Source organism: Canis lupus, chromosome 26, assembly GCF_011100685.1.
Source record: "Canis lupus familiaris isolate Mischka breed German Shepherd chromosome 26, alternate assembly UU_Cfam_GSD_1.0, whole genome shotgun sequence".
In the NCBI taxonomy this organism is placed as follows: domain Eukaryota; kingdom Metazoa; phylum Chordata; class Mammalia; order Carnivora; family Canidae; genus Canis; species Canis lupus.
In genome coordinates, this window is record NC_049247.1 from 5,017,761 (window position 1) to 5,043,271 (window position 25,511).

Below are 25,511 nucleotides of genomic sequence, written 5' to 3' on the forward strand. Positions count from 1 at the left end.
AGGCGTGTCCAGCACGGTGGTGGCCAGGAGGAGCGGGGTAGGAGAAGACAGGCTCCAGAGGAGACAGGGGTCCCTGCTCCCAGCCAGCCCCTGGGGCAGAGCCCAGCAACTAAGTAAATGCCCCTCCCCAAGGCTGCCCACAGCATGACATGACAAGGGACAGACGCAGGATGACATGACAAGGGACAGACGCAGGACTGCCTCCCATGCCCTAGACAGTGCAGTCCCAGTGACCGGGCTGCCCTTCTGCCTTGCCAGCACCTGCTGTCCGGGCTGGGACCAAAGAGACCAGCTGGCCACTGGGCCTCCCCCAGGGACAATCAGTGCCCGGAGCCTGTGCCCTGCAGAGAGATGGGAGCTGCCCTGGGTTAGCCAGCCCTGAGCTGGGGCAGAGAAAGATACCCCACCTGCTTATGCAGGCTGCAGCCTGGATAGGGATTCTCAATTTCCTTATTTCCTCTCCTAAATCCCCAGTCTCCAACCAGCCACCTCTCTGCCCAAGGGAGGGAGCACAAGCCCTGCTCCTGACAGGGAGGCTCCCTTTCCAAATCAAATCCATTTCCAAACAGTCTGCCTTGTGTAAACTGCTGACCCACACCTAGGTGGGCACCTGAGCACCAGGAGGCATGAGGATGGGGATCCCCCTCCCAAAGACCGAATTAATTCAGAGGGGGTCGTGGGAAGGTGCTCATGGTTACAGCATGAAGCGGCATGGGAGGACCTGGTATGGCAGGTGGGACAGCCCTGCACCCTGGACCCCCACACAAGGCTGAAAACCAGCTTTGTGGAACCCAGGGGAGGAAACCCTTTTTATCACAGGGATGCAGAAGGGGGTCTTCCTTCCAGCGATGCTCAAAAAGAAAAGAAACAGGGATGCCTGGGTGGCTCAGCGGTTGGGCATCTGCCTACGGCTCAGGGCGTGGTCCTGGAATGCCAGGATCTAGTCCTGCATCAGGCTGCCTGTGGGGAACCTGCTTCTCCCTCTGCCTGTGTCTCTGCCTCTCTCTCTGCATCTCTCATGAATAAATAAATAAAATCTTAAAAAAAAAAATAGAAAGAAGAAAGGAAAGGGAAAGGGAAAGGAAAGAAAAAAGAAAACATCCCCTGCCAAAGACCCTGCATGGCTCCCCACTGCTCTTGGATAAGATCCAAATTCCTTATGCATGTTGTGGAATACAATTTAGCCGTATAAAGGAAGGAAGCGCTGGCACCTGCTACAACGTAAAAGAGCATCGCTAAGGGAGAAGCAGGCTCCCTGTGGGAAGCCTGATGCAGGACTCGATCCCGTGACCCCAGGATCACAACCTGAGCCAGAGGCAGACACCCAACCACTGAGCCACCCAGGCACCCCTCCCCAACTATTAATTGAAGGCACTGGATAGCTGACAAGTGGGAGATGCAAATTCAACTATCTAAAGCCCCAATGTCCAATACTGTAGCTAGTAGCCACGTGTAGCTGTTTAAACTTAAATATACATGAACTATAATGAACTGGAATCACAAATTCAGTTCCTTAGTTTCACTAGGCACATTTCTGATGCCCAACATTAGCATGTGGCTAGGGGCTACCAACTGGACAGCACACATAGAAAACATCCCCAACATCACAAAAGTGCTGGTCTGGAGGGCTAGACAGGCAACACACACAAGCGACGGCGCATCCTAGATAGAATGTAAGCTCCCTGACAGAAGGGGCTACATTCTCAATTCTTAGAACAGTGCCTGGCACATAGTGGGCGCTCACTAAATATCTTATAAATGAACTGGAGATCATGTCATTGCAACCAGTTGTCACTCTCTGTGAGTGTGGCCCCCCACCCCATGCTACCAGCCCTGCTGCTCTCCAAGGAGAAAGCTGAACAACCAAATTTTAATACTAAATCTTCTATGTCTTGAATATGGGCTCAAAAATTATTACAGCACTGTGCTGGCCAAACAGATTATGCCCCCAGGCAGCCTGTGGCCATGAGATGCTGGTTGCCAACCACTGGGTTAGGAGGTGGCCAAGGTTCCTTCCACACGCGCATCAGGAGAGGGGCTCAGACAACCCACCGAGAAGCAAGCAGGTCACGGAAACTCTAAAACTTCCCACTCACTCCCCCAGGAGCCTCCGGAGAAGACACAGGAGGAAGGAGCCAATTACGTTTTCCTCACTTTTAAATATGTGCTCAGCACAGAAACAATGTGCCCGGGGCCCCAGGTGAAATTAATATTCTAATTCACGTTGTTCACACTGATGAAGGCAGCCACTGCCACTGTCCTGGAATACTAACGACTTGCAATGACCCCTTTTAAGGGAGAAAAGGAGCAAATGAATGAAGAGGGACAGGGAGGAAAGGGGCTTCAGGGAAGGAATATCGTGGGTACCAAAGCCACCACCAGGATCAGATGTCAGAGGACCCCACACCAAGCCTGATGTCCAGGAGTCGGGCCAGAGACTGTGAGAGGCCGTGTTTAAATCACAGGCCCCCAAGGCCAGGCACTAGAAATTAGAAAAGGCCCTGGAGCATATGGTGCCACCGAGGAAGGCCAGAAGGACATTATTAGATTTGGAAAAAAAACTAAGGGGAAAGTGAGTCAAGTCCACGGGACCACCACCTCCCTGCTGGGAGATCGGGCCACCCTGTCCTCACAGCCTCACTCCTCACAGCCTCCCTGATGAATCCAGGAGCCAAGAAGCTCCTCCCTCCCCACCCATATCACTCCATCCTAGATCAGACGTCTTTTAAAACACTTTCAAAACAGGTTTGCAAACTTTTTGACACTTCTCTGATCAAGAGAGGGCATGAAATTCCCCTTCCCTTGATTATGGGCTGGCATCTAATGAATAAAATGCAGTAGAAGTGACTCGGAGTGGCTTTGGAGGCTAGGTTGTTGCAATAGCCTGAATGCCTCCATGAAAAGCATTTTAAAGTGGCTTCAGAAGAAAACTTTTTTTTTTTAACTTTTTTTGGTAAGTTCCTGATATATAACAAAACTCTACAAAGCCTAGAAAAATTTGTAAAATCCTCTCACTAAAAATAATTATGCTGATATCAGCAAATACTTGCAAAGGGCAGGAGTGTCACAGAAGTACTTGATTAAAATATAGAATGCTGGGACACCTAGGTGGCTCAGTGATTGAGCATCTGCCTTTGGTTCAAGTTGTGATCCTGGGATCCTGGGATGGAGTCCCACTTCAGGCTCCCCACAGGGAGCCTGCTTCTCCCTCTACCTGTGTCTCTGCCTCTCTCTGTGTCTCTCATGAATGAATGAATAAATAAATAAAATCTTTAAAAAATCTAGAATCTTAGCGCTAATTAACAGGTCTGTCACTTGTGACTTGTTTCTGTTAGGGTGACCCACCCAGTGTGTGACCTTTCACCCAATGAAAGGACACTTTCACCCAATGAAAGGACACTTTTGCTATGATGTCTGTGTGCAGCTGTTGCTGCCTCTATTGGGTAGCATCAACGACGTTTTCATCTTTGACGTTCAGTGTTCCAACTCCGAGCCAGGTGCAGGAGATTGAGATCATTTTTGAAATATTTTTTGATTGGCAGGGGGTGGGGGAGTGGGTGGGCCAAAGAAAAACCTCTCACACCAGTAATTACTGGCAGATGGCATTTCCTATGTCAATAGCATTCTCGGCACTGCAAGTAAAGCAAGGAAGGGGGATAAAAAATATATATATCCATACAACCCTGTCCTCGGTGAGCTCAGGCTGGAAGGGGAGATGAAGTATGTGCAGATATTCTAGATTTGAGTCAAGCACACAGAATGCCAAAGGCTTTCCAAAGAGGAGCAGTCACTGCCAGACAAGGGAATCTGAGAAGCCTCTACAGGTCTTCATCAGGACTCCTGTGGTTGCAAGTGACAGAAACCCAACTCAAAGTAGATAACAAAAAATATTGGGTCGTGTACTGGGAAAATTCAACATCAACCTCATATCAGAGGTTGATAGGTTCTACGGACGCTAGCTAGCTGGCTGGCTCATTTGAAAGAGCATGCACCTCTCAATTTTGGGGTCATGAGTTCAAGTCCCACAATGGGCATGAAAATAAAATTTTAAATTTTTAGATTTTTAAATACTGAAAATAAAATTTAAAAGACACTAAAAATAGCTGGGATGCCTAGGTGGCTCAGTGGTTGAGCATCTGCCTTTGGCTCAGGTTGCGATCCCAGGATCCTGGGATCAAGTCCCACATCAGGCTCCCCACAGGAAGTCTGCTTCTCCCTCTGGCTATGTCTCTGCCTCTCTCTGTGGGCCTCTTGTAATAAATAAAATCTTTTAAAAAAGAAAGAAAAAAGAAAAGAAAAGAAAAGAAAAGAAAAGAAAAGAAAAGAAAAGAAAAGAAAAGAAAAGAAAAGAAAAGAAAAGAAAGCTAGCTACTAGTAGGTACTCCAATATGGTCACCAGGAAAGCCTCCCGCTACATCTCTGGGTTTTGTCTTCCCCCTATGGTGCTTCATTCCTACACAGTTCCAGAACAGTAATGGCTTCTAAGATGACCTGCAATATTCCCCACCTGCTGGCATTCATAGCTTTGTACACTACTCTCCCCTTGAGTAAATTCCTTCTGACAAAATACCCTTTCGTGATTAGGTTGCAAGAGACTGTCACATAGTGGCTTTGATGAAGCAGACTGACAAATGGAGAGAGGGCCACGTGGCAATGAACTAAGGTCCTTGACCTAAGAACCCAAAAACTGAATCTCACCACTAACTACTTGAACACAGAAGTAGATCCCTCCCCAGGTAAGCTTTCAGATGAGACCCCAGACCAGGCTAACACCTTGCCTGCAGCCTTGTGAGAGATCTGGAAGCAGAAGAGAACCCATGAGCAAGCTCCTGACCAATAACAAATATGTGTTGTTTTGAGTCATTAGTTTATGGTAACTTATTACGTGGCAATACTGATACCACCAAGCTCACATCATACAAGCTTAGCAACTACAACAGAAAAGAAGGGCGTCTTCTCCAGTGCCTGCAACAAATATCCCAGGGTTGGCACTTATTGGCCCAGCCTGGGTCACAGGCCCGACCATGATCCAATCCTTGAGGTCTTGCTGAGACGCTCTTATTGGTCAGCAAATAATGAGCCAACCCATGGAGGAGGAGGAGGAGGAAGAGGAGGAAAAAGGTGGCAGTACCCAACCACATGGCCTCAAAGCGGGGAAACTGTGGTTCCCTGAATGAAAATCAGGGTGTTTTAACAAAATGGACAACCTAGAAGAAATGAATAAACTCCTAGAAATATACAATCTTCATAGACTGAATCATGAAGAAATGGAAAATATGAACAAGTGGTTTACTAGAAACAAAACTGAATCAGTAATAAAAATAGACTCCAAAGAAAGGGGAGGCACCTGGGGTGACTCAGTCAGTTAAGCATCTGACTGTTGATATTGGCTCAGATCATGATCTCAGGGTCATAAGATCAAGCCCTGCATCAAGCTCCATGCTGGGCATGGAGCCTGCTTGAGATTCTCTCTCTCCCTCTCCCTCTGCCCTTCTTCCCCACTCATGCTTTCTCTCTCACTCTAAAAAAAGTAATAAACCACTGGATGGCTCAGTGGTTGAGCATCTGCCTTGGCTTGGGTTGTGGTCCTGGGGTCCTGGGATCGAGTCCCCCAGTTGGCTCCCTGTAGGGAGTCTGCTTCTCCCTCTGCCTATGTTTCTGCCTCTCTCTGTGTGTCTCATGAATAAACATATAAAATCTTTTTAAAAAAAAAAATTAAAAAATAATAAAATAAAATAAAATAAAATAGGACTCCCAACAAACAGAAGTCCAGGACCAGATAGTATCGTAGGTAAATTCTACCAAGCATTTATTTATTTATTTACTTTTATTGAAGTATAGTTGACACACAATGTTACATTTATTTCAGGTATACAACATAGAAACTCAAGTCAGTACATCATGCCAGTGCTCACAAGTATAACCATCTGTTGCCATACAACACTATTATAATACTATTGACTATTCCCTGTGCTGTGACTTTCACTCCTGTGACTTACTTACTCCACAAGTGGGAGCCTGTAACTCCCACTGCCCTTCACCCATTTTGTCCATTCCTCTGGCCCTGTCCCCTGTAGCAAACATCAGTTTGTTTTCTGTATTTATGGGTCTGTTTCTACTTCTTGTTTGTTTTGTTTTTAAGTCTACCAAACATTTTTTTAAGATTTTATTTATTTATTTGAGAGAGAGAGAGATCACAAGCAGGAAGAAGAGGTAGAAGAGAAGCAGACTCCCCGCTGAGCAGGGAGCCTGATAATGGGGCTCCATCCCAGGACCCTAGGATCATGATCTGAGCTGAAGGCAGACACTTAACTAACTGAGCCACCCAGGCACCCTAGTCTACCAAACATTTAAAAAATAGTTAATATTTATCCTTCTCAAATTATTCCAAAAAAAATTGAAGAGGTATGAACACTTCCAAATCCATTCTACAGGTCAGCATTATCCTGATACAAAACCAAAGACACTACAAGGCAGGAAGGGAGGAAGGGAGGGAGGGAGGGAGGGAGGGAGGGAGGGAGGGAGGAAGGAAGGAAGGAAGGAAGGAAGGAAGGAAGGAAGGAAGGAAGGAAGGAGAGAGAAAGAACATTATAGGTCAATATTTCCAATGAACAAAGATACAAAAATCCTCAACAAAATATTAGCCATTCAAATTCAACAATACATTAAAAAGATCATACACTGGGATGCCTGAGTGGCTCAGTGGTTGAGCATCTGCCTTTGGCTCAGGGCGTGATCCTGGAGTCCTGGGATCAAGTCCACATCAGGGTCCCTGCAAGGAGTCTGCTTCTCCCTCTGCCTATGTCTCTGTATTCTCTCTGTGTCTCTCAAGAATAAATAATTAAAATCTTAAAAAAAAAATCATACACCATAATCAGTTGGGACATATTCCACAGATGTAAGGATGGCTTAACATCTGCAAATCAATCAATGTAAAACACCACATTAACAAAACAAAGGATAAAAATCAAATGATCAGGAATGCCTGGGTGGTTCAGTGGTTGAGCACCTGCCTTTGGCTCAGGGTGTAATCACAGTGTTCCAAGATGGGAGTCCCTCATAGGTCTCCCTGCAGGGAGCCTGCTTCTCCCTCTGCCTCTGTCACTCCCTCTCTGTGTCTCTCATGAATAAATAAATAAATATTTTTTTAAATCATATGATCATCTCAATAGATGCAGAAAAGGCATTTGACAATTCAAAATTCATTTATGATAAAAACTCTCAACAAAGTCAATACAGAGGGAACATACATACCTCAACATAATAGAGACCATCTATGACAAATCCACAGCTAATTCATACTCAACAGTGAAAAGCTGAAAATTTTTCTTCTAAAATCAGGAACAAGACAAGGATGCCCACTCCCACCACTTTTATTCAGCACAATATTAGAAGCCACAGCCACAGCAATTAGACAAGAAAAAAAATAAAAGGGACCCAAATTGGAAAGGAAGAAATAAAACTGTCATTATTTGTAGATGACATGAATACTATACATAGAAAATCTAAAAGAGACTCCACCAAAAACTATTAGAATAAATGAATTCAGTAGAGTTGGAAGATACAAAATTAGTATACAAAAATTTTTTGCATTTCTATTCACTAATAATGAACTATCAGAAAGAGATATTAGACAACTCCATTTACCATTGCATCAAAAAGAAAATACCTAGGAATAAATTTAACCAAGGAAATGAAAGACCTGTGCTCTGACAACTATAAGACATTGATTAAAGAAGTTGAAGACAACACAAAAAAAATGGGAAGATATACTGTACTCATGGATTGAAAAGAATTAATAGTGTCAAAATATGCATACTACCCGAAGCAATCTACAGATTCAATGCAATCTCCATCAAGATAACACTGGTATTTTTCAAAGAACTAGAACACAGAATCCTAAAATTTGTATGGAGGGCAGCCCGGGTGGCTCAGCGGTTTAGAGCCACCTTCAGCCCAGGGCCTGATCCTGGAGACCCAGGACTGAGTCCCATGTCAAGCTCCCTGCATGGAGCCTGCTTCTCCCTCTGCCTGTGTCTCTGTCTCTGTCTCTCTCTCTCTCTGTCTCCCTCTCTCTCTCTCAAATAAAATCCTTTAAATAAAATATTTTTTTAAATTTTATTTTTTTATTTTTTAAGATTTTATTTATTTGTTCATAAGACAGAGAGAGAGAGAGAGGCAGAGACACAGGCAGAGGGAGAAGCAGGCTCCATGCAGAGAGCCCGACGCGGGACCCGATCCAGGGTCTCCAGGATCAGGCCCTGAGCTGAAGGCAAATGCTCAACTGCTGAGCCACCTGGGCGCCCCTAATAAAATCTTTTTAAAAAGTTGTATGGAACCTCAAAAGACCCTAAATAGCCAAAGCAATCTTAAAAAATAACAAATCTGGGAGTATCATGTTCCCAGAGTTTAAGCTATACTTCAAAGCTATAGGAATCAAAACTGTATGGTACTTGAATAAAAACAGACACATAGATCAGTGGAGTAGAACAGAGAGCCCAGAAACAAGCCCACACTGATACAGTCAATTAATCCACAACAAAGGAGACAAGAATATACAATGGAGAAAAGACAGTCTCTTCAACAAACGGTGCTGGGAAAACTGAACAGCTATGTGTGTACAAATGAAACTGGACTGCTCTCTTATACCATATACAAAAGTAAATTCAAAATGGATTACAGACCTAAAGATATGACCTGAAACCATAAAAATCCTAGAAGAAAACATAGGCAATAAACTCTCTGATATTGGTCTTTGCAATAATTTTTTAGATCTGTCTCCTAGGGCTTGGATAGCAAAAGCAAATATAAACTACTGAGCCTACACGAACATAAAAAGCCTCTTTACAGCGAAGGAAACCATCAACAAAATGAAAAGGCAATGGGAAAAGATATTTGCATGGGGGTGTCTTGGTTGAGCATCTTCCTTCAGCTCACAATCTCGGGGTCCTGGGATCAAATCAAGCCCCACGTTGGGCTCCCTGCTCAGCAGGAAATCTGCTTCTTCCTCTCCCTCTACCTTTACCCCTCACTTGTGCGCATTCTCTCTCTCTCTCTCAAATGAATAAAATCTTTTTAAAAATAAACAAAATAGGGGATCCCTGGGTGGCTCAGTGGTTTAGGGCCTGCCTTTGGCCAAGGGCATGATCCTGGATTCTGGGATCGAGTCCCACATCAGTCTCCCTGCATGGAGCCTGCTTCTCCCTCTGCCTGTGTCTCTGCCTCTGTCTCTGCCTCTCTCTCTCTCTCAGTCTGTGTTGCTCATGAATAAATAAAATCTTTTAAAAAATAAAAATAAACAAAATATATAAAGAATCCACACAATTCAGTATCAGAAAAACAATCTAATTTAAAAAATGGGCAAAGGATCTGAATAGACATTTTTCCAAAGAAGACATCCAGATGGCCAACAGGCACATAAAAAGATGCTCAACATCATTTATCATCAAAGAAATACAAATGAAAACCACAATGAGGTATCACCTCACACCAGTCAGAATGGCTATTATCAAAAAGACCAAAACTAATAAATGTTGGTGAGGATGTGGAGAAAAGGAAACCCCTGTGCCCCATTGTTGGGAATGTAAATTGGCCCAGCCACTGTAGAAAACAGTATGAAGATTCCTTTAAAAACTGAAAATAGAGGGGCACCTGGGTGGCTTAGCTAGTTAAGTGTCTGCCTTCGGCTCAGGTTATGATCCCAGAGTCCTAAGATCCAGCCCCACATCAGGCTCTCCGCTCAGTGGGGAGTCTGCTTCTCCCTCTCCCCCTCCTCCCACTCATGCTTGTGCACTCACACTCTCTGTCTCTGTAAAAAACAAATAAATAAAATCTTTTAAAAAATTAAAAATAGTATCACCATATGATCCAACAATTCCACTTCTGGGTATTTATCCAAAGAAAATAAAAACACTAATTGGGAAAGACATACGTATCCCTATGTTCATTATAGCATTATTTACAGTAGCCAAGATGTGGAATAACATAAGAGTCCATCAATAGATAAATAAAGACATGGTGTGTGTGTGTGTATATGTGTGTACTGAATATTACTCAACTATAACAAAGAATGAAATCCTGCCACTTACAACAGCATGGATGGAGTTAAAGGGTATTATGCTAAATGAAATAAGTCAGACAGAGAAAGACAAATACCACAGGACTTCACTTATATGTGGAATCTAAAAAGGAAAACAAGCAAAACAAAACAGAAGCACACTCATAGATACAAAAAACAAACTGATGGTTGTCGGGGTGGGGAGTGGTCAAAATAGGTGAAAGGGATTACAAGGCACAATCTTCTTCTAGTTATAAAATAAATAAAACATAGGAATACAATATACAGTATAGAGAATACAGTCAAACAATATTATAAAAACTTTGTATGGGTGTCAGCTCAGGTCATGATCTCAAGGTCCTGGCATCAAGCCCCGCACTGGGCTCCACACTTGGTGCGGTGTCTGCTCGAGATTCTCTTTCCCTCTACCCTTCCCTCCACTTGTATTCTCACACTTACTCTCTCTCTCTCTCTCTCTCTCTCTCTCTCCTTTGTCAAACAGATTAATAAATCTTTAAAAAAAATTCAGTGAAGATAGAAGAGAATTAAAGCAGTACCAACATTTATTAAAGATTCGTGCAAAGTCACACACTGTTTTGAATTCTTATGCACCATCTCCCTTAATCTTCACAGCAGCCCAAGGAGTAGGGGTGCCTACTCTACCCATTTCACAGGTGAGAATGCTATAGCACAGAGAGGTTAAGTAACCAACCCAAGGTCACAGAGCTAACAAGTGACAGAGTTGGGACTCAAACCCAGACACCCCAGCTGCCTGAGCTTGTGCCCTAAATTTCAGTAATGTACTTGAAACAGCAAGAAGAAAGCAGCTGTGGAAGCAGCAAATGGTACCTAACTAAGCAGTGAGAGATGTGATAGAAGGCCATTCCCTCACGCAAACATGTATTAAATACTTTCACAAAGAGAGATGTGGAAAGAGAGGCGTGAGGGACCCTTGAAGTGTGGGAAATATTGGGAAACGCACTGTGGCACCTTCCTCCCTCATATTGTCTCTACACTATGGTGAGAGAAAAGCGGAATGCAGTTGCCTTTACAAAATGATCTGACAGGCAAATTGGTCCAGTAGGAAGATGAGGCCACTTTGGAGCTTGTGTAAGTGAAGCTGGTGTGAACAGCAAGGCTGACACCTCCTCCTCCAATACCTTTCCTCCTGAAATACACAGACCCTCTTAACAGCTCAGCCCATAAACTTAAGAGAAAAACACTTACACCGGGCTGGGCGTAGGGGGTGGTGGTGGGTGGTGGGTGGCAGGAGAAAAAGATATCATAAGGAAATTAAAATTTCACCATAAATCCACAGTGCTTTCTAGAGAACCTTTTCCATTAAAAACAAATGAGTTTGCATTAAGGGCTAAAGACACAGAGACTGGAGAACTAAAGGATGTACCTTTTTTAAGATTGAAACTCCCAAAATCTGAAGAAAAGCAATGAGTAGATGGACTGGCATTCTAAGTCCTTTGGGAATCATCCACAAGGGGAACCACTAGGACTGGCACCTCGGAAGGCTCCAGCAGTTCTCTAAGAACCAGACCCCCAGGGGGATCCCTGAGTGGCTCAGCGGTTTAGCGCCTGCCTTCGGCCCAGGGCGCGATCCTGGAGTACCGGGATCAAGCCCCATGTCGGGCTCCCAGTATGGAGCCTGCTTCTCTCTCTGCCTCTCTCTCTCTCTCTCTCTCTATCATGAATAAATAAATAAGATCTCTTTAAAAAAAAAAAACTTGGGATCCCTGGGTGGCGCAGCGGTTTGGCGTCTGCCTTTGGCCCAGGGCGCGATTCTGGGGACCCGGGATCGAATCCCACATCGGGCTCCCTGCATGGAGCCCGCTTCTCCCTCTGCCTGTGTCTCTGCCTCTCTCTCTCTCTCTCTCTGTGACTATCATGAATAAATAAATAAAATCTTAAAAAAATAAAAATAAAAAAAAAAAACTTATAAAAAAAATAATAAGAACCAGACCCCCCATTGTCCCCATTGCTCTGTTAACTCCACTTCTTCAGATGTCCAGTTCTTTCACCTGTTAACCCTCAGTCCCACCTGGGCTTTCTTCAAATGTCTGCAGATCCTGCTTGGGTGCTGATCTCTGCACAGTGCTCCTGGTGGATGAACCCCTTCTTTCGGACCCCTTTTTGTATGTTTGGGTAATCTCTCTCTTATGACGCAGTGGGAAATCACTAAATACAATTTGATATTCCCTTACCATGGTCTACCATGCAGCAATTCAAAAAAAATATTGTTCTAAAAAAAATATATTGTTCTATATGCACATGAATATTAGGGAAGAGAATAGATGTATATGTATCAAAAACAAACCTAAAACTATCTTATAACATAGATAGATAGATAGATAGATAGATAGATAGATAGATAGATAGATAGATAGATGTTTCCTACATGGAAAAATCCATAGCAAACTGATACAAATGGCTACCTTTTAGAAAGATATGCAATTGTTCAAAAGGGACTTTGGATTTATCTATAATGTTTCTTTAAGCCATATTTGTATCTTTGACAGAGATATAAAATTTCGGTGTTATGCATTCACCAAACTGTTTTCATTTTCCTCTTGGTACCCATAAAAACTTATGTCTCCCAGGCCCCACCTTAGGAAGCAGAATGAAATCACACACACACACACACACACACACACACACACGATTACAAAAGATCTGGGGCACCTGGGTGGCTCAGTGGTTGAGCGTCTACTTCTGGCTCAGGTCATAATCCCAGGGTTCAAGACCCACATCAGCCTCCCTCTGCCTATGTCTCTGTGTCTCTCTGTAGATCTCATGAATAAACAGATGAAATCTTTAAAAAAAAAAAAAAAAAAAAAGATCCTGATGGTTCATGCCTTCACTCCAAACACTGTGTTATTCTCCTAAGGTATTCATCATCAACTACTAATTAGTCTCCTGGCATCCATCTGTCCTTCTTCCACAGTAACAGACTCTTGACTTGTACCAATCTAAAATGAAGACTTCCCATGGGGTTCTTGGGGTGCCTCAGCTGGTGAAGCATCTAAATCTTGATTTCAGCTCAGGTCATGATCTCAGGGTCATGAGATCGAGCTCTCTGCTGGGCATGGAACCCACTGAAGATTCTATCTTTCCCTCTCCCTCTGTCCCCCACCACACTCACTCACTCGCGCTCTCTCTCTGAAACAAAACAAAACACTTCCCAGATTCTCTTGCAGCTAGATGTGCCCATGTGACTTAGTCACAGCCAATGGGATATAAGTGCAAGCATCATGGAGTTACCAGGACTCTTCCATAAAAGACAACTGATGTATATCCTTTACCCTTGCCTTGTCTGCACCCCCATATTGGTGCCTGGAATGAAGATGAAATTGTTGTACCTAGAACTGCCATCTTGGACCATGAGTACAAAAGACCACAACCTTGAAATGGTAGAAAGCAGCAAGGGCCCATGAGGACTTCATGGAACAGAGCCAACCTAAAGTCCTAAACTACACGACTCCAGAAACTGACTTGGAAGAGAAACAACACCCTACTTTTTAAGCCACCACCTGTTTTAAGTCTGTGTTACTCACTAACGAAACCATTCTCACAGGATATGCCTGTCACACCACACACCCAGGCTTCCTCTCCCCCAGGGAACCACGAAGCAGCATCCCTCCCGGCTCACCCAAGTTCCATACACCATAGCCCCCTCCATCAGGAAAACACAGCAGCAAATCCAGAGGATCCCCACTGAGGCCAGTTACAACAGGGACCCAGAAACCCTAAGGGGAAAAGTGGGGCTCTCTACATAAAACCTGGCATGATTGTGGCTAAAATATCTCAAACATTCCCGATGTCCACCCTTCCCTGCTCCTCCTTTCCCACCACCCACCAAATCACTCCCATCATTCCTACACCGAGGCCGTATAATTCTAACTTTTCTTTCTTTAAAAGGGATATAATAATACCCACACACCTAGGCTTCTTGTAAGGATTAGATGAGTTGACATATGTTCTTACAATTGTGACTGGCATATATATAGCAAGCATGACATAAATATTGCCTACTTCATACACAGAGGGGACTTTTGGCTCATTGTTTTTATTAAAATGGCATTGCACATTTTAATAACCAGACCATGGTTATTAAAGTTACCATGCAACTCACTTTTCTCACTTGAAAATAAGCCCTGGTCATCCTTCCAGGAGAATGGATCTAGAAAGAGCGGTGGTCCAAGATGTTCTTTTTAACAGTTACATGGTGGTCCACGTGGAAATACCACCATTTAGTCAAGAACTACTTTACTGATGGAGAGACATCTCTTTTTCACCACTAAGCAGATGCTGTTATAAACACCCCTGAACATAAACCTTGTATAGTAGTCCTTTCACTTCTAAAAAAATATATTTCCCAAAAGTGGGAGGGCTGGGTCAAAGACCAGGTTCTCTTTTCACAGATACTAGCAGATTGCATCCCAAATATTACATGTTTTCAATCAAAGCAACCAAAATATGTGTGAAATCCCCGTACTGGGGCTTCAAAGGTCACGGGTGCAATAAAGATGGGACAAGGGGTCTATTCGCTCCTTGGAGGAGGGGCTCTGGTGCCCCTCCTGAGGCTTCCCCCCACCTTGCTTGGTAAAATGTTGCAGCAACTTTATCTTTCTCCTGGTATAAGCACTGGGATTTTCCTTTGGGAAATCATCTCCTATCTTTCTGGCAACGTGCTTCCAATTCCAACTCCAGAGATGAGCTTCTGACTTCAGTGTGGCTGATCACATACAGGATTCCATTCAGTCACAGTCCCTGGTTGAGGGGTCAGTATACCTACTATCCAAGTTAGTTCAAGGGTTCTTACTATTGTAATTAGAAAAGAGAGGGGTGATTTTGGAACAAAGCCTGGAGCTGACTGTGGCCAGGTTTGCTGTGAGGTAGAGAAAGCCTGTCTGAGGATTAAATGAACACAGAGGAAAGGAGAACCAAGAGACAAAGTGAAAGCGCAGAAGTGCTCATTAGGTCTGTTAAGCCCCTAGATCTAGCCATGCCTGAAGCTGCTTCTTCTTTGAACTTCTTAGCTCCCAAGTCTAGTAAATTCCCAATTTTGTCCCTTGCAATGATAAGAATCCACATTAATATAGCAAAAGACAGCTTGCATTTGGCACATAAGCTCCATAAGTGAACTCAAAATCTTAGCATTGGAAACTTAAAGTATCACGGACCTGGGTGTCACAAGTAAACATAGAGAAGGCTATGTTCATCTTTAAAACAATCCAAAAAGAAGCCCATAAAAGAGATCCATTGATCCGAGTCATACCAAGGATAAAATAACTAACCAGTGGGCTCCTTTAATACTGATTATCTCCAGCAGAATCCTTACAAGGGGTCTTCTGAGCTGTAAGCCATCTAGCTTTGCCTACAGAGTAAAAATATCTGCACACACATGTGCTACTATTTTTAAAATGTTACATAAATGCTACTGTAATTACCAAAACCCACTCGTTCAAAAGCATTACTGAATTGATGGCAACTTTCAATCAATATATTTTTTCAACCAAGAGATACCAAACCCACAATTCTTCTCATTCAGATGAGCTGGACAATTAAAAAGGGATACTTGTTCTTGACCACAAATGTGTGCTATAGACACACATTTACAGATGATCTCTAACACTACTCACTCCTCACTGCTGTGAGAAAGCAGCCACACATAACACGTAAACAAATGGATGTGGCTGTGTTGTAACAAATCTTTATTCACAAACACAGGTAGAGAGCCAGATCTAGTCCCTGGGCCATAGTTTGGTGATGCTGGTTTAAGGGATGCAGAAACTAATAAGCAGCATGTCAGTAGCCAAAGCCGCGTGGGGTCAGAGAAACCTTACTCATCTCCAAAATGTTGTGGAAGTTGATGGAGAAGATAGAATTGATTGACACACAACATTTCACCTACACGTCTACTAGACAAAGCGAGTACACCTATACTGGCAAATGAACAATGAACTGTGCCAGAATAATCACATTATGAGCACAGAAACTTTTTCTCTTTAAATAGTCCTGGTTCCAGCAGGAAAAATGAACACCAGAGTCTAAATCCAACCTCCACCAACTGTGCTTCCAGGGACAAATAGGGTAATGGGGTCCTGGTTTCCCAACTACCCTAATGTTCTTAATAATTGCCACCATTTACTGAGCACTTAAGGATGTGCCAGGCAATGTGCTAATAAGCATTTTGCATCCAGGGTCATCCTTGGATCCCCTTAAAACTGGTTTCTCACTAAGGGATGTACTACTGGTCCTTCTCCCCAGGGCTGTTGGGGAAGAACCTACAGAAGGCAAAAGCCTAACTCACAGATGTTAAGTTCTGTTTGTTAATTTCATTGCTAACAAATATTGATTTGGCCCCAATTCCAAGTACGGTGATAGGCATAGAGTTGGCACCCAGTAAATATTTACTGAACAAGGGGCGCCTGGGCGGCTCAGTCAACTAAGCATCTACTTTTGGCTCAGGTCATGATCTCAGGGTCCTGGGATCAAGCCCCACGTGGGGAAGGGGGTGGGTGGGTCCCAACTCTCCCTCTGCTGCTCCCCCAGCTCATGCTCTCTCTCTCTCTCTCTCAAATAAATAAATGAAATATTTATTTATTTTGAACAAATCTATCAGCCAGCTGGTCCTATAGCACAACTTTCCAACTCACCCAAACCCCACTTGTGACCTCCTCCACCGCCACCACAGTGATCCAGGCCCGGACTGCTGCAGTAGGCCTTCTAGGCTCTCCCTGCTTTTGCTCCTGGGAGTCAGAACATACCCATCTTCTGTCAAACCTGTTGACAGCTCCCATCTCACTCAGAGGAAAAGCCACAGTCCTTACCGAACTTGGTCCTGTCACCTCACCACTGCTCTCCCTCTCTTACTAAGCTTGGTGCACTGGCCCCTTTACTGTCCTCAAACCTGCCAAGCACATTCCCACCTCAGGGCCTTTGCACTAGCTGTTCCCCCTCTGCTTGGAACACTCTTCTGCAAGACAGCCACCGGATAGCTCATTCCCTTACTTCTTTAGCTTTTCACTCAAATGCTACCTTTCTGGATGCTGCTGTTTAAAACAAGAGGGGCACCTGGCTGGCTCAGTCAGTGGAGCATGTGACTCTTGATCTCAGGGTTGTGAGTTTGAGCCTCATATTGAATGCAGAGTTTACTTAATAAAAAAAAATTTTTTTTAATAAAATAAAACTGCAAAATATCCCTCCCCCAGCATTCTTTTCCTGAAGCCCTTCTCCGTGCTTCTCTGTAGCACTTACTACCACTCAACAAATTGCATTTTAGTTATTCATTTAGTCCAGTAACTGTCTGTCTCCACATTAACGCTGACTCCACAAGGACAGGGGCCTTTGACTATTCTGTCCTTGCTGTTTCACCAGCCCTGAGAATAGTACCCAGCACAGCATAGGTGCACAATAAAAACATGTTCAAACAAGCAAAGGCAGATAAGGAAGAAGGATGTAGACTGGGCTGGAGTTTCAAGGAAGATGATCAGCAACAAGGGACTTCAAGACCCATTTTACAGACAGGGAAATGGAGTCTCAGAGAGGTCAAGGAGCTAGACCAGAGTCGCAGATCTCCCAATTTCTTGAGAGAAACCAGGATCCTGGATACCAACATCTGCCACTTTCTAAATGCTGGCAACTAACAAGACGAGTCTCTGGGCCAGATATGGCCCAAAGGCAGCCACAGGCTTTCCCCTGGCCTGGAAGAGTCCCGATTCACTGCCACCCTAGAAAATTTTTTGGCGAAATGACATCTTCCATCCACACCATGCCCTCCCCTTCCACTGTGTCTACCCAATATTTCTGCTTGGAGCAGCCTCTGGGAGAACAGGGTCCCCTCCCACCTGGCCACCCCTGCAGCCTTGTCTGTAGAGCCTGCATCCGTCTGCCCAGGTGCCCCCCATCCCCTCAAATCCGGCCCCCTCAGCTCGCCCAGGAGAGCCAGCAGCCTGCAGCAGCAGATGGCACAACCACAGAAGGGAAAAATACCACGCCAAGGATATAAATACGTCGACAGTACACAACATGAAGGGAACCGGGCAAACAAAGGAAGCCACGGATTCCGAGGGCCAGGAGGCCGGGCAGAGCCAGCCCCTCCAGAGTTCTGGAAGGAGAGACAGGACCCTCCAGCAGGCGCACAGAGCCGGCCCCGGGAGCGCTGGCTGCAGCCACAGCACGGTTTTTATGTGTCCATTTGCTCTGATGCATGAAGAGCCCTGGCGGGAGGCATTTCCAACACAAAGCAGACATTAGAGATGCGTTATTTACTGAGTCACCCTTCGTAGGCACTGAATTCTGGGCACCAAAGCGCAGCCAGGATGAGTTAGGTCCCCCAACGGGTTAATTTAGGTTAAGACCCAAAACAACCAGGCTCAGAAGCACCAGGCAATTCCAGATACTCCATCACCCTCGGTAATAAAATACAGCAAATCAAATTGCACTCTATTGATTTTTTATGTAACTATTTTGGGACTGAAGTGTAAGGAGAGGGTACTGATCAGTTAAGGAGTCAGGTGTCAGGGAAGGGAACTGGGAACGCCCCGACTGCGGACTCAGGTGGTTTAAGCACCAGAAGACGTCGGAATGCAACTCAAAGAACCCAGGCTTCTTTCTCTGCTTCCCTCGGCAGACAGTGGGCATCACAGGCCCATCCTGCACCGAGTGGCAAGTAGCAAAACAAGTACCCAGATGGAGAATAAAGTGACAAAGGCAACCCTGCTTTGCCTCTCCCCCAGCACCTATCACTGCCTGGCATTAAATTATGTATCTGTCTGTCCATTGTTTTATGATTGCCTAGCTTCACCAGAACGCCGGCTCCTAGGAATGGGGAATGTGTCTCCTTTGTTCCACACTGTGTCCCCACAGTGCTCAGAACTGATTAATAAATGTCTGTTGAATGAATAAGGGAGGGAGGGAACTGGCAGTTCTTGAGCACTTGCTGTGTGCCAGGCACTGTGCAAAGTACCTTGCAAGTATTCACAATCCTTCTGCCTGCAACACCCTTCTGATCAAGTAGGACTCAGATAAGATGAATGCCACCTCCTCCAGAAGTCTTCCTGGATCACCCAGTCACTCCCCATCACATTGCCTTGTATTGAATATAAGGAACACAAATCACGGTCTACGACTCTCCTGTCTGAATTTGTTGGCTCCCGGTCTCTCTCCATCACACGGACCTGCCCTAGGATGCAGGACCCTGAGGTCAAAATTACTTATGCTGGAAGGCAGGGAAACTGAAGGAAAACTCAAGGACAAGAAGGCACCTTAGGGGCAGGAAAGATAGGAGGAGCCAGGCACTTTGGGGAGGAGACCCCGACCCTGCCACTCAGGCAGTGTTGTCTTGATCGGGTCCCTCCACTCCCCTGAGCTTTAGTATCCCCTACAGGGGATACTAGAGCCCCTAACCTCTCCCTGGGCAGTTACCAGAGAACCCAGGGAAATTTAAAGTGAGAAGCCACTCGGAAGGCACCAAGGGTCCATCAACCCCTCACATTGCACTCTGACCATCACAGCAAAGAGCCCACCTGGCCTTCCCTTCCTGCCCGTCTCCTCCTGAGGAACCACAGGCCACGCCGGGCAGCCCCCTCACTGCCCTGGAGCTGCCCAACTTTGTGGCCAGATGGGCAAGGGGGGTAAGTTCTGGGCCTGCTGTCTGGGCCTCCTGTGTCTGTGTCCCCCTCAAAGTTGCTATGTTGAAACCTAGCCTCCAATGTGATGATATCAGGAACTAGGACCTTTGGGAGATGATGACGTCATGAGGGTGGAGCCCCACGAGTGGGATTGGTGCCCTCATAAAGGAGACCCCTGAGAGCCCCCTGCCCTCCCACCACATGAAGACACAGGGAGAGGACGGCATCTGCGAATCAGGAACGTGGCCATGCTGGTGCCCTGACCTTGCACTTCCCAGTTTTCAGAACCGTGAGAAATAGGGGTCTGTTGTTTACAGGCCGCCCACCCTGAATGGACTAGAATAGGGCCCATTTTACAGATGAGGAAACTGAGTCTCAGAGCAGTCAAGGGTTAAACAAGATCTCCTGGTTTCTTGAAAGAAGCCAGAAACCTGGACCGTGATACTGACACCTCCCACTTTTTAAATGCTGGCAACCAACGAGAGAAGTCTACAGGCCAGACATGGCCCAAGAGGCAACAGCAGCCCCCCTCCACTGGAGGTGCAATTACCCAAAACGCCAAGCCCTCTCTGCCGATGCTTGCCAGGGCTCCTGATTGAGAGGGCTGACTTTAGAGCAGCCCAATTCCTCCAAAACAATCTTCTCATAGAAGAACCAACTCAACATAAGACACATCCCTGGATTCCTGGGGCCCAAATAAGTGTCAAAATCCAATCAATTCCTCCAAAACTTGGAGCCCACGATAACAGAGAAGGTAGCAGTTAGGAGCACAGACTGCGAGCCGGGCACATTGTGGGTTCGTGTGGATCCCCCTTCCCTCCATGGCTGTGTGACCTTGTAAAACCCATGGCACCTCTGTGCTTCTCAGCTTCCCCATCTGTAAAATAGGGCGAACACCAGTCCTTACCCCCATGAGGCTGTTGAGGATTCAATGAAGCAAAATCTGGGAAGGGCTCAGAACACACAATCAGCTGTAGATCAGAGGAAGACATCTGGACTTGGGGGATGCTCATCAATCACTCATGAAGAACAAGTGCATGGAGGCTGAACTGCTCCATGCAGCAGCAGGATGATACCTGAGCTGAGAAATGTGAACCAAGACTACTCTAGACACACAATCACAGCCTCAGAGAGCGCTAGTCACTGAGTTGTTCTAGACACTAAGGTCCACTGAAATCCAAGAACCAGGACAGGTGACCAAAAGGAAAGGGGGGAGATCCTGTCTGCCAAAGTCTCAGTCTTTACCATAACCACCGAATCCCATGAGAGCACCCAATCTGAAGGATTCCCAGTTGCCTGCAGAGCAGACTCCCATCTGTCTGATTTCTATGGCTCTCAACCTTAGTTCACATCAACAGATGTATTTGTTCCAGAAAAGAAGTGCATGGGACACCTGGGTGGCTCAGTGTTGAGCATCTGCCTTGGGTTCAGGGCGTGATCCCGGGGTCCTGGCATTGAGTCCCACATTGGGCTCCCCACAGGGAGCCTGCTTCTCCATCTGCCTGTATCTCTGCCTCTCTCTCTGTCTTTCATGAATAAACAAATAAAATCTTTAAAAAGATATTTCAAAGAAAGAAAGAAAAGCACAGGCTGGCACATGAAAGGGACGCAATAATCACCCCCTACCCTGGAATCCAGAAACCCATCCACACCACGCTGAGGCCACATGGGAGAACATGGCCATGTGAGGTCAGGGGTAAGGCACAGACCAGCGCCTGGGCCAGAATCCTGACACTGTGAGACCTCAGGCAAGCTACTCAGCCTCTCTGGGTCTCAACAGCCTCACCTATAAACGGTGAATAGTGAGACCATCCACCCGCCAGCATGGTGAGTCTTCCACTGTGGTCAGACCAGGCAAGGCCTGGGATGGTGCCTGGCACAGAGTGAGCACTTTCGGAGGCTCTTGGTCCCATTGCCCCATCCCCAGCAGCACCACTGTGATGACCTGCTGCCTTTGTGAGCTGACGCCTGGCTATTCTGGCATCGCCGAACAGCTGTCATTCTCTTGACCTTGGGCTCCTTAAATGGAGCCACAGTCCCCTAAAGGACCACACAGTAGAGCTCCTTTACCAGAAAGACTCCCCTGTGTACAGCAAGGAAACGCCTGAGCGAAGAGTTTTTTCAAGAGAGAAATTGTGTGAGCCGCGAGCCCCATCTGACACCAACTCACTGCGTGACCCTGACCAAGTCATCCCGATGCCTGAGTCTCCTGTTATCCATCTGCAAAGGGGGCTGTTGGAGGGCAGGGGGAAGATTCTCTAAGATGCCTTCTTGCTCTGCAAGCCCACTCATTTACTCCAAGAAAGAGCTAGTGGTACCACTCTCGCCCCATGACGCTGCCCATGGTGCCAGGGTGCCCCCAGCTCCCCGCGCCGATGAGCAGCATGCACTTGCTCAACGCCACTGCTACAAAGGGAAATGCACCCCCTCTGTGCCCATTCAATACTAGACCCAGGAGAGAAGAAAGGAGCCACCCAGCCGCATACAAGTGGGGGCTCATCCAGGAACAGGGCCCCTAGAAGGCTCTGCCGGCCTCAAGACCACCCTCCTGGACTTTGCACCAACAAGCAAGGGGTTTCTTTCACTCTCTTGGATCATGGCAACCACCATGCTCATTGCTGGCTCCAAGGACTGCAGCTCATGCAGAAGCCCCACGCCTCCCAAGTACCCTGCATCCGGTAGGGGGGAAGTGAAATGATTTACTCTGGGAACCTCCACTGTACCGCCATTAAATCACTCAGGGGAGGTGACGGCATTTGCATACCACTCCCACCACCTCCCAGAGCCACCTCTCTGAAGAGCAGCACCAGACACACGCAGCGCCCCCCCCCCCAACCACTATTGTAATGAGAAAGAAATATACCACATGCCATGCCAAGGTGCCAGGCACGGCTAAGAGTGTCTCCGCTTTGAAGCCAAAACCCCCCCCACTGGCAGGCTCTGCCACTCACAAGGCCTCTCTGTCGGGGGCTCTCCACCCACCCCAATTTTATAGACCCTGAGCACAATGGGTCAATGAAGCAAGGCGCGTCCATTTCCTCCAGCAGGGGCAGTAACAGCGCCGCTAATTTGCAAAGCCAGAGCATGCACAAAAGTGGCTTGAATAATGGGGGCCCCCTAGTCGCTAAGCCGGAGAATTTGTGCTGACTCTTACCAAGTATAGTTCCATATGTTTAAGCGCTTGCAAGGCTGAAAGAAGTACGCCCACCACACTCTTTACCATGGCAGCTACCCACGCTGGGGGGGGGGGGGGACAGAGCAGACAGTCCCCGTGTGATGGGGGAGAGGGCATCCTTCCTCTCCTGTGAACCCTTCCAGCCCTTCCCCCAGAACCTCAGCCAAACGTGGTCGGTAAATCACGCCAGAAATTACCCAGAAAAATCCAACCGGCTCTGAAGGAAGCTCTAGCTAATTCCTCTGAACCTTTCAACCAACAGTAGGCAGCTAAGTATCTTTCAAGAATTTCAGCCTTGTTTTTTTTTTTTTTTTTTCCTAGCTCTCCTAACTGGTGCTAAATATAGAGTTATCAAACTGTCTCTCTTTAGGTCCCTGGTAGGGACCAGTGGAAGACTTACATGTGCTCCCAAGAACCTGAGGATGGAACCGAGGGCTCTGTCCTCCCGGCATCTGCCAAAAGGAGCTGCCCAGCTGAGGCTCTCGGGAAAGCAGCAGGGCGGCATGGCTAGGAGCTGCGCCAGCAGCAGGTTTCAGGGGCGCACACCTTCCCTGCCAGGACCTGGCCTCCCAGAGCGAGGCACAAGCTCTTCCGTTGCTAGGGGAGGGTGGGGAAGGGGGGAGGAGGGGTTCTCCATGTTCTCTTACAAGCACTAGAGGCAGGCAGCTTCTCTGAGAGATTTCCAATATTCGCCTATGAGCACATCCAGGCAAAGGCTGACCCCCGTGGAGAAAACAAAATAGAGACAAAACTGCAATTTTCAAGTCCAAAGGACTGCACTTCTGAGATCAGGTCCCAGGGCTTTGGCTAGGAAGAAACAGCCCTGACCACCTGCCGCCCCCCCCCCCCCCCCCCCGCAATGTACCACAGAAGAAGGCTGAAAGCAGAACAGCTATCATAGCTGCTTATGAGCCAAGCAGACTGAAGATTCATGCACACGGTAAACCAAAGCCGTTTAAACACCGATGGATATCTCCGACTGAAGGTTCTCTCCCAGTGGAAGGTTTTATGAAATATTTTGGGTCACTTGAGGGCATCTCGAAGTAAGACAGTGTTTACTTTTTGCATGCGAATACATCACACATTAAGTTGGCATACAAGGTTCGTTTCTAAATGCAACCTCCCTAAGGCAGTTACGGTTGAAAAGTTAAAAGTTGTATTTTTCTACAGCAGCAAACAGTGCCGTTTGTTTGTTAAGGAAATGCGAATTTTTCTAAAGCGAAAGCTCTCTGCTCCCAAATCAAGGGTCCTGATTTTAAAATGTTTGGGGAACTGAGCTCCCTCAAGTGCACACGGATGTTGCTCGTGACTGTTCCGGGTTCATCCGAGCCTTTAGGAGAGCCTTTAGGATCGTCTCTACTGTTTGGGGTGGGGGGAGGGGAGGGGAGGGGAGAGGGGGAGGGGAAGGGAGGGGAGGGATTGGCATTTTAAGATAGGCTTCCTCTAGAACCAACATGTAGCCAGGCCAAGGTGGTAGAAGCTTTCCAAACTCCAGCAGAGAGAGAAAATACAGGACTATTTTGCCTTTGCCACTCACTAGCTTTTGGCGACAGCTGCGCCGGTGCCAGCCGGGAGCCCGGCTCCATGGTACCCAGGCAATGGCTCTGGGCCCCACCACGTTCCGGGCGGCCCTGCGCGCGCGGGGCTGCCCGGCCGCCCGGGGGGCAAGGTGCTGGGGCAGCACGCGTCTCCAGAAAGCGAGCAGCGGGCTGCGCCTCGGCTAAGGGGGCCCACCTGGGGAGGGGGCACGTTCGGGGGGGGGGGGCGGTGTAAAAGCAGGAGGGTGCGGCGGGGAGCGGCTGCGGACGAGCCAGACAGACTGCGCCGACCGAGACGACCTCAGGGCTGGGCCCCGCAGGTGTCCTGGGAACGCACGGCCGTGCGTCGTCCGCGGGCATCGGGAGGCGGGCAGGAGGGGCCCGCCGACGCCCCGTCACAGCAGACCCCGCGGGAACCAGGGGCGAGGAGGGGGCGAGGAGGGGGCGAGGAGGGGGCGAGGTTCCCGGAGACGCGCGCCCCCCCGCCTCCCGAGGCGCCCGCCCGCGCGCCCCGCAGGGATCCGCCGGCGAGCTGGGGTCTGGGAGGGAGGCTGGCGGGCGGGCGCGCCGGGCACAGGGCCGTGCGGGGCCCCGGGGTAGGCGAGCTGCTGGGGACTTGCGGAGGAGCTGGCGGCCGCGCGGGAGCCAACTTTGTGCGCGGCGGCCGGGCCGGGGCGGGGAGGGGGCCGGGGACGCGTTACCTGGGCACCGGAGCGCGGTCAGCGCCAGCAGGAGCCCGAGCGGCGGCGCCCGGCCCGGGGGCGGCATGGTCCTCGGCGCGCGGGGGGCGCGGCGCTGCTCCTGTCGCGCGCCCGGCCCGGCCCGGCCCGCGGCTCCCGGGGCGGCTCCCGGGGCGGCCGCGGCGGCTACGCTCGGGCTCGGGGCATGGCTCGCCCCGGGGCGCCGCTCTTCCCAGACGCAGGCGGCGGGCGCTGGCGGCGCGTCTCGGCTCGCCCTGCGCGCTCGGCGGGGCTCGGCGGGGCTCGGCGGGGCTCGGCGGGGCTCGGCGGGGCTCGGCCGCGCGCGGCGGGGAGCTGGGCCCGGGGCTCAGAGCCCCACGCCCACGCCGGCGGCCCCGCACTCGGCCCGAGTTGCGC

The 25,511-nt window shown here is 47.8% G+C and overlaps 1 protein-coding gene across 1 annotated transcript in view; it reads right to left on the reverse strand.

Annotated features, from left to right (window-relative positions):
* TMEM132B (transmembrane protein 132B) overlaps positions 1–25,208 on the reverse strand; it is a 409,478-nt gene extending 384,270 nt beyond the window's left edge. The window contains exon 1 of the mRNA XM_038574739.1: positions 25,116–25,208. Within this exon, the coding sequence (XP_038430667.1) occupies positions 25,116–25,182 (67 nt within the window). The 5' untranslated portion in view covers positions 25,183–25,208. The remainder of the gene's footprint in view (positions 1–25,115) is intronic.
* Positions 25,209–25,511: the final 303 nt, after the last annotated feature.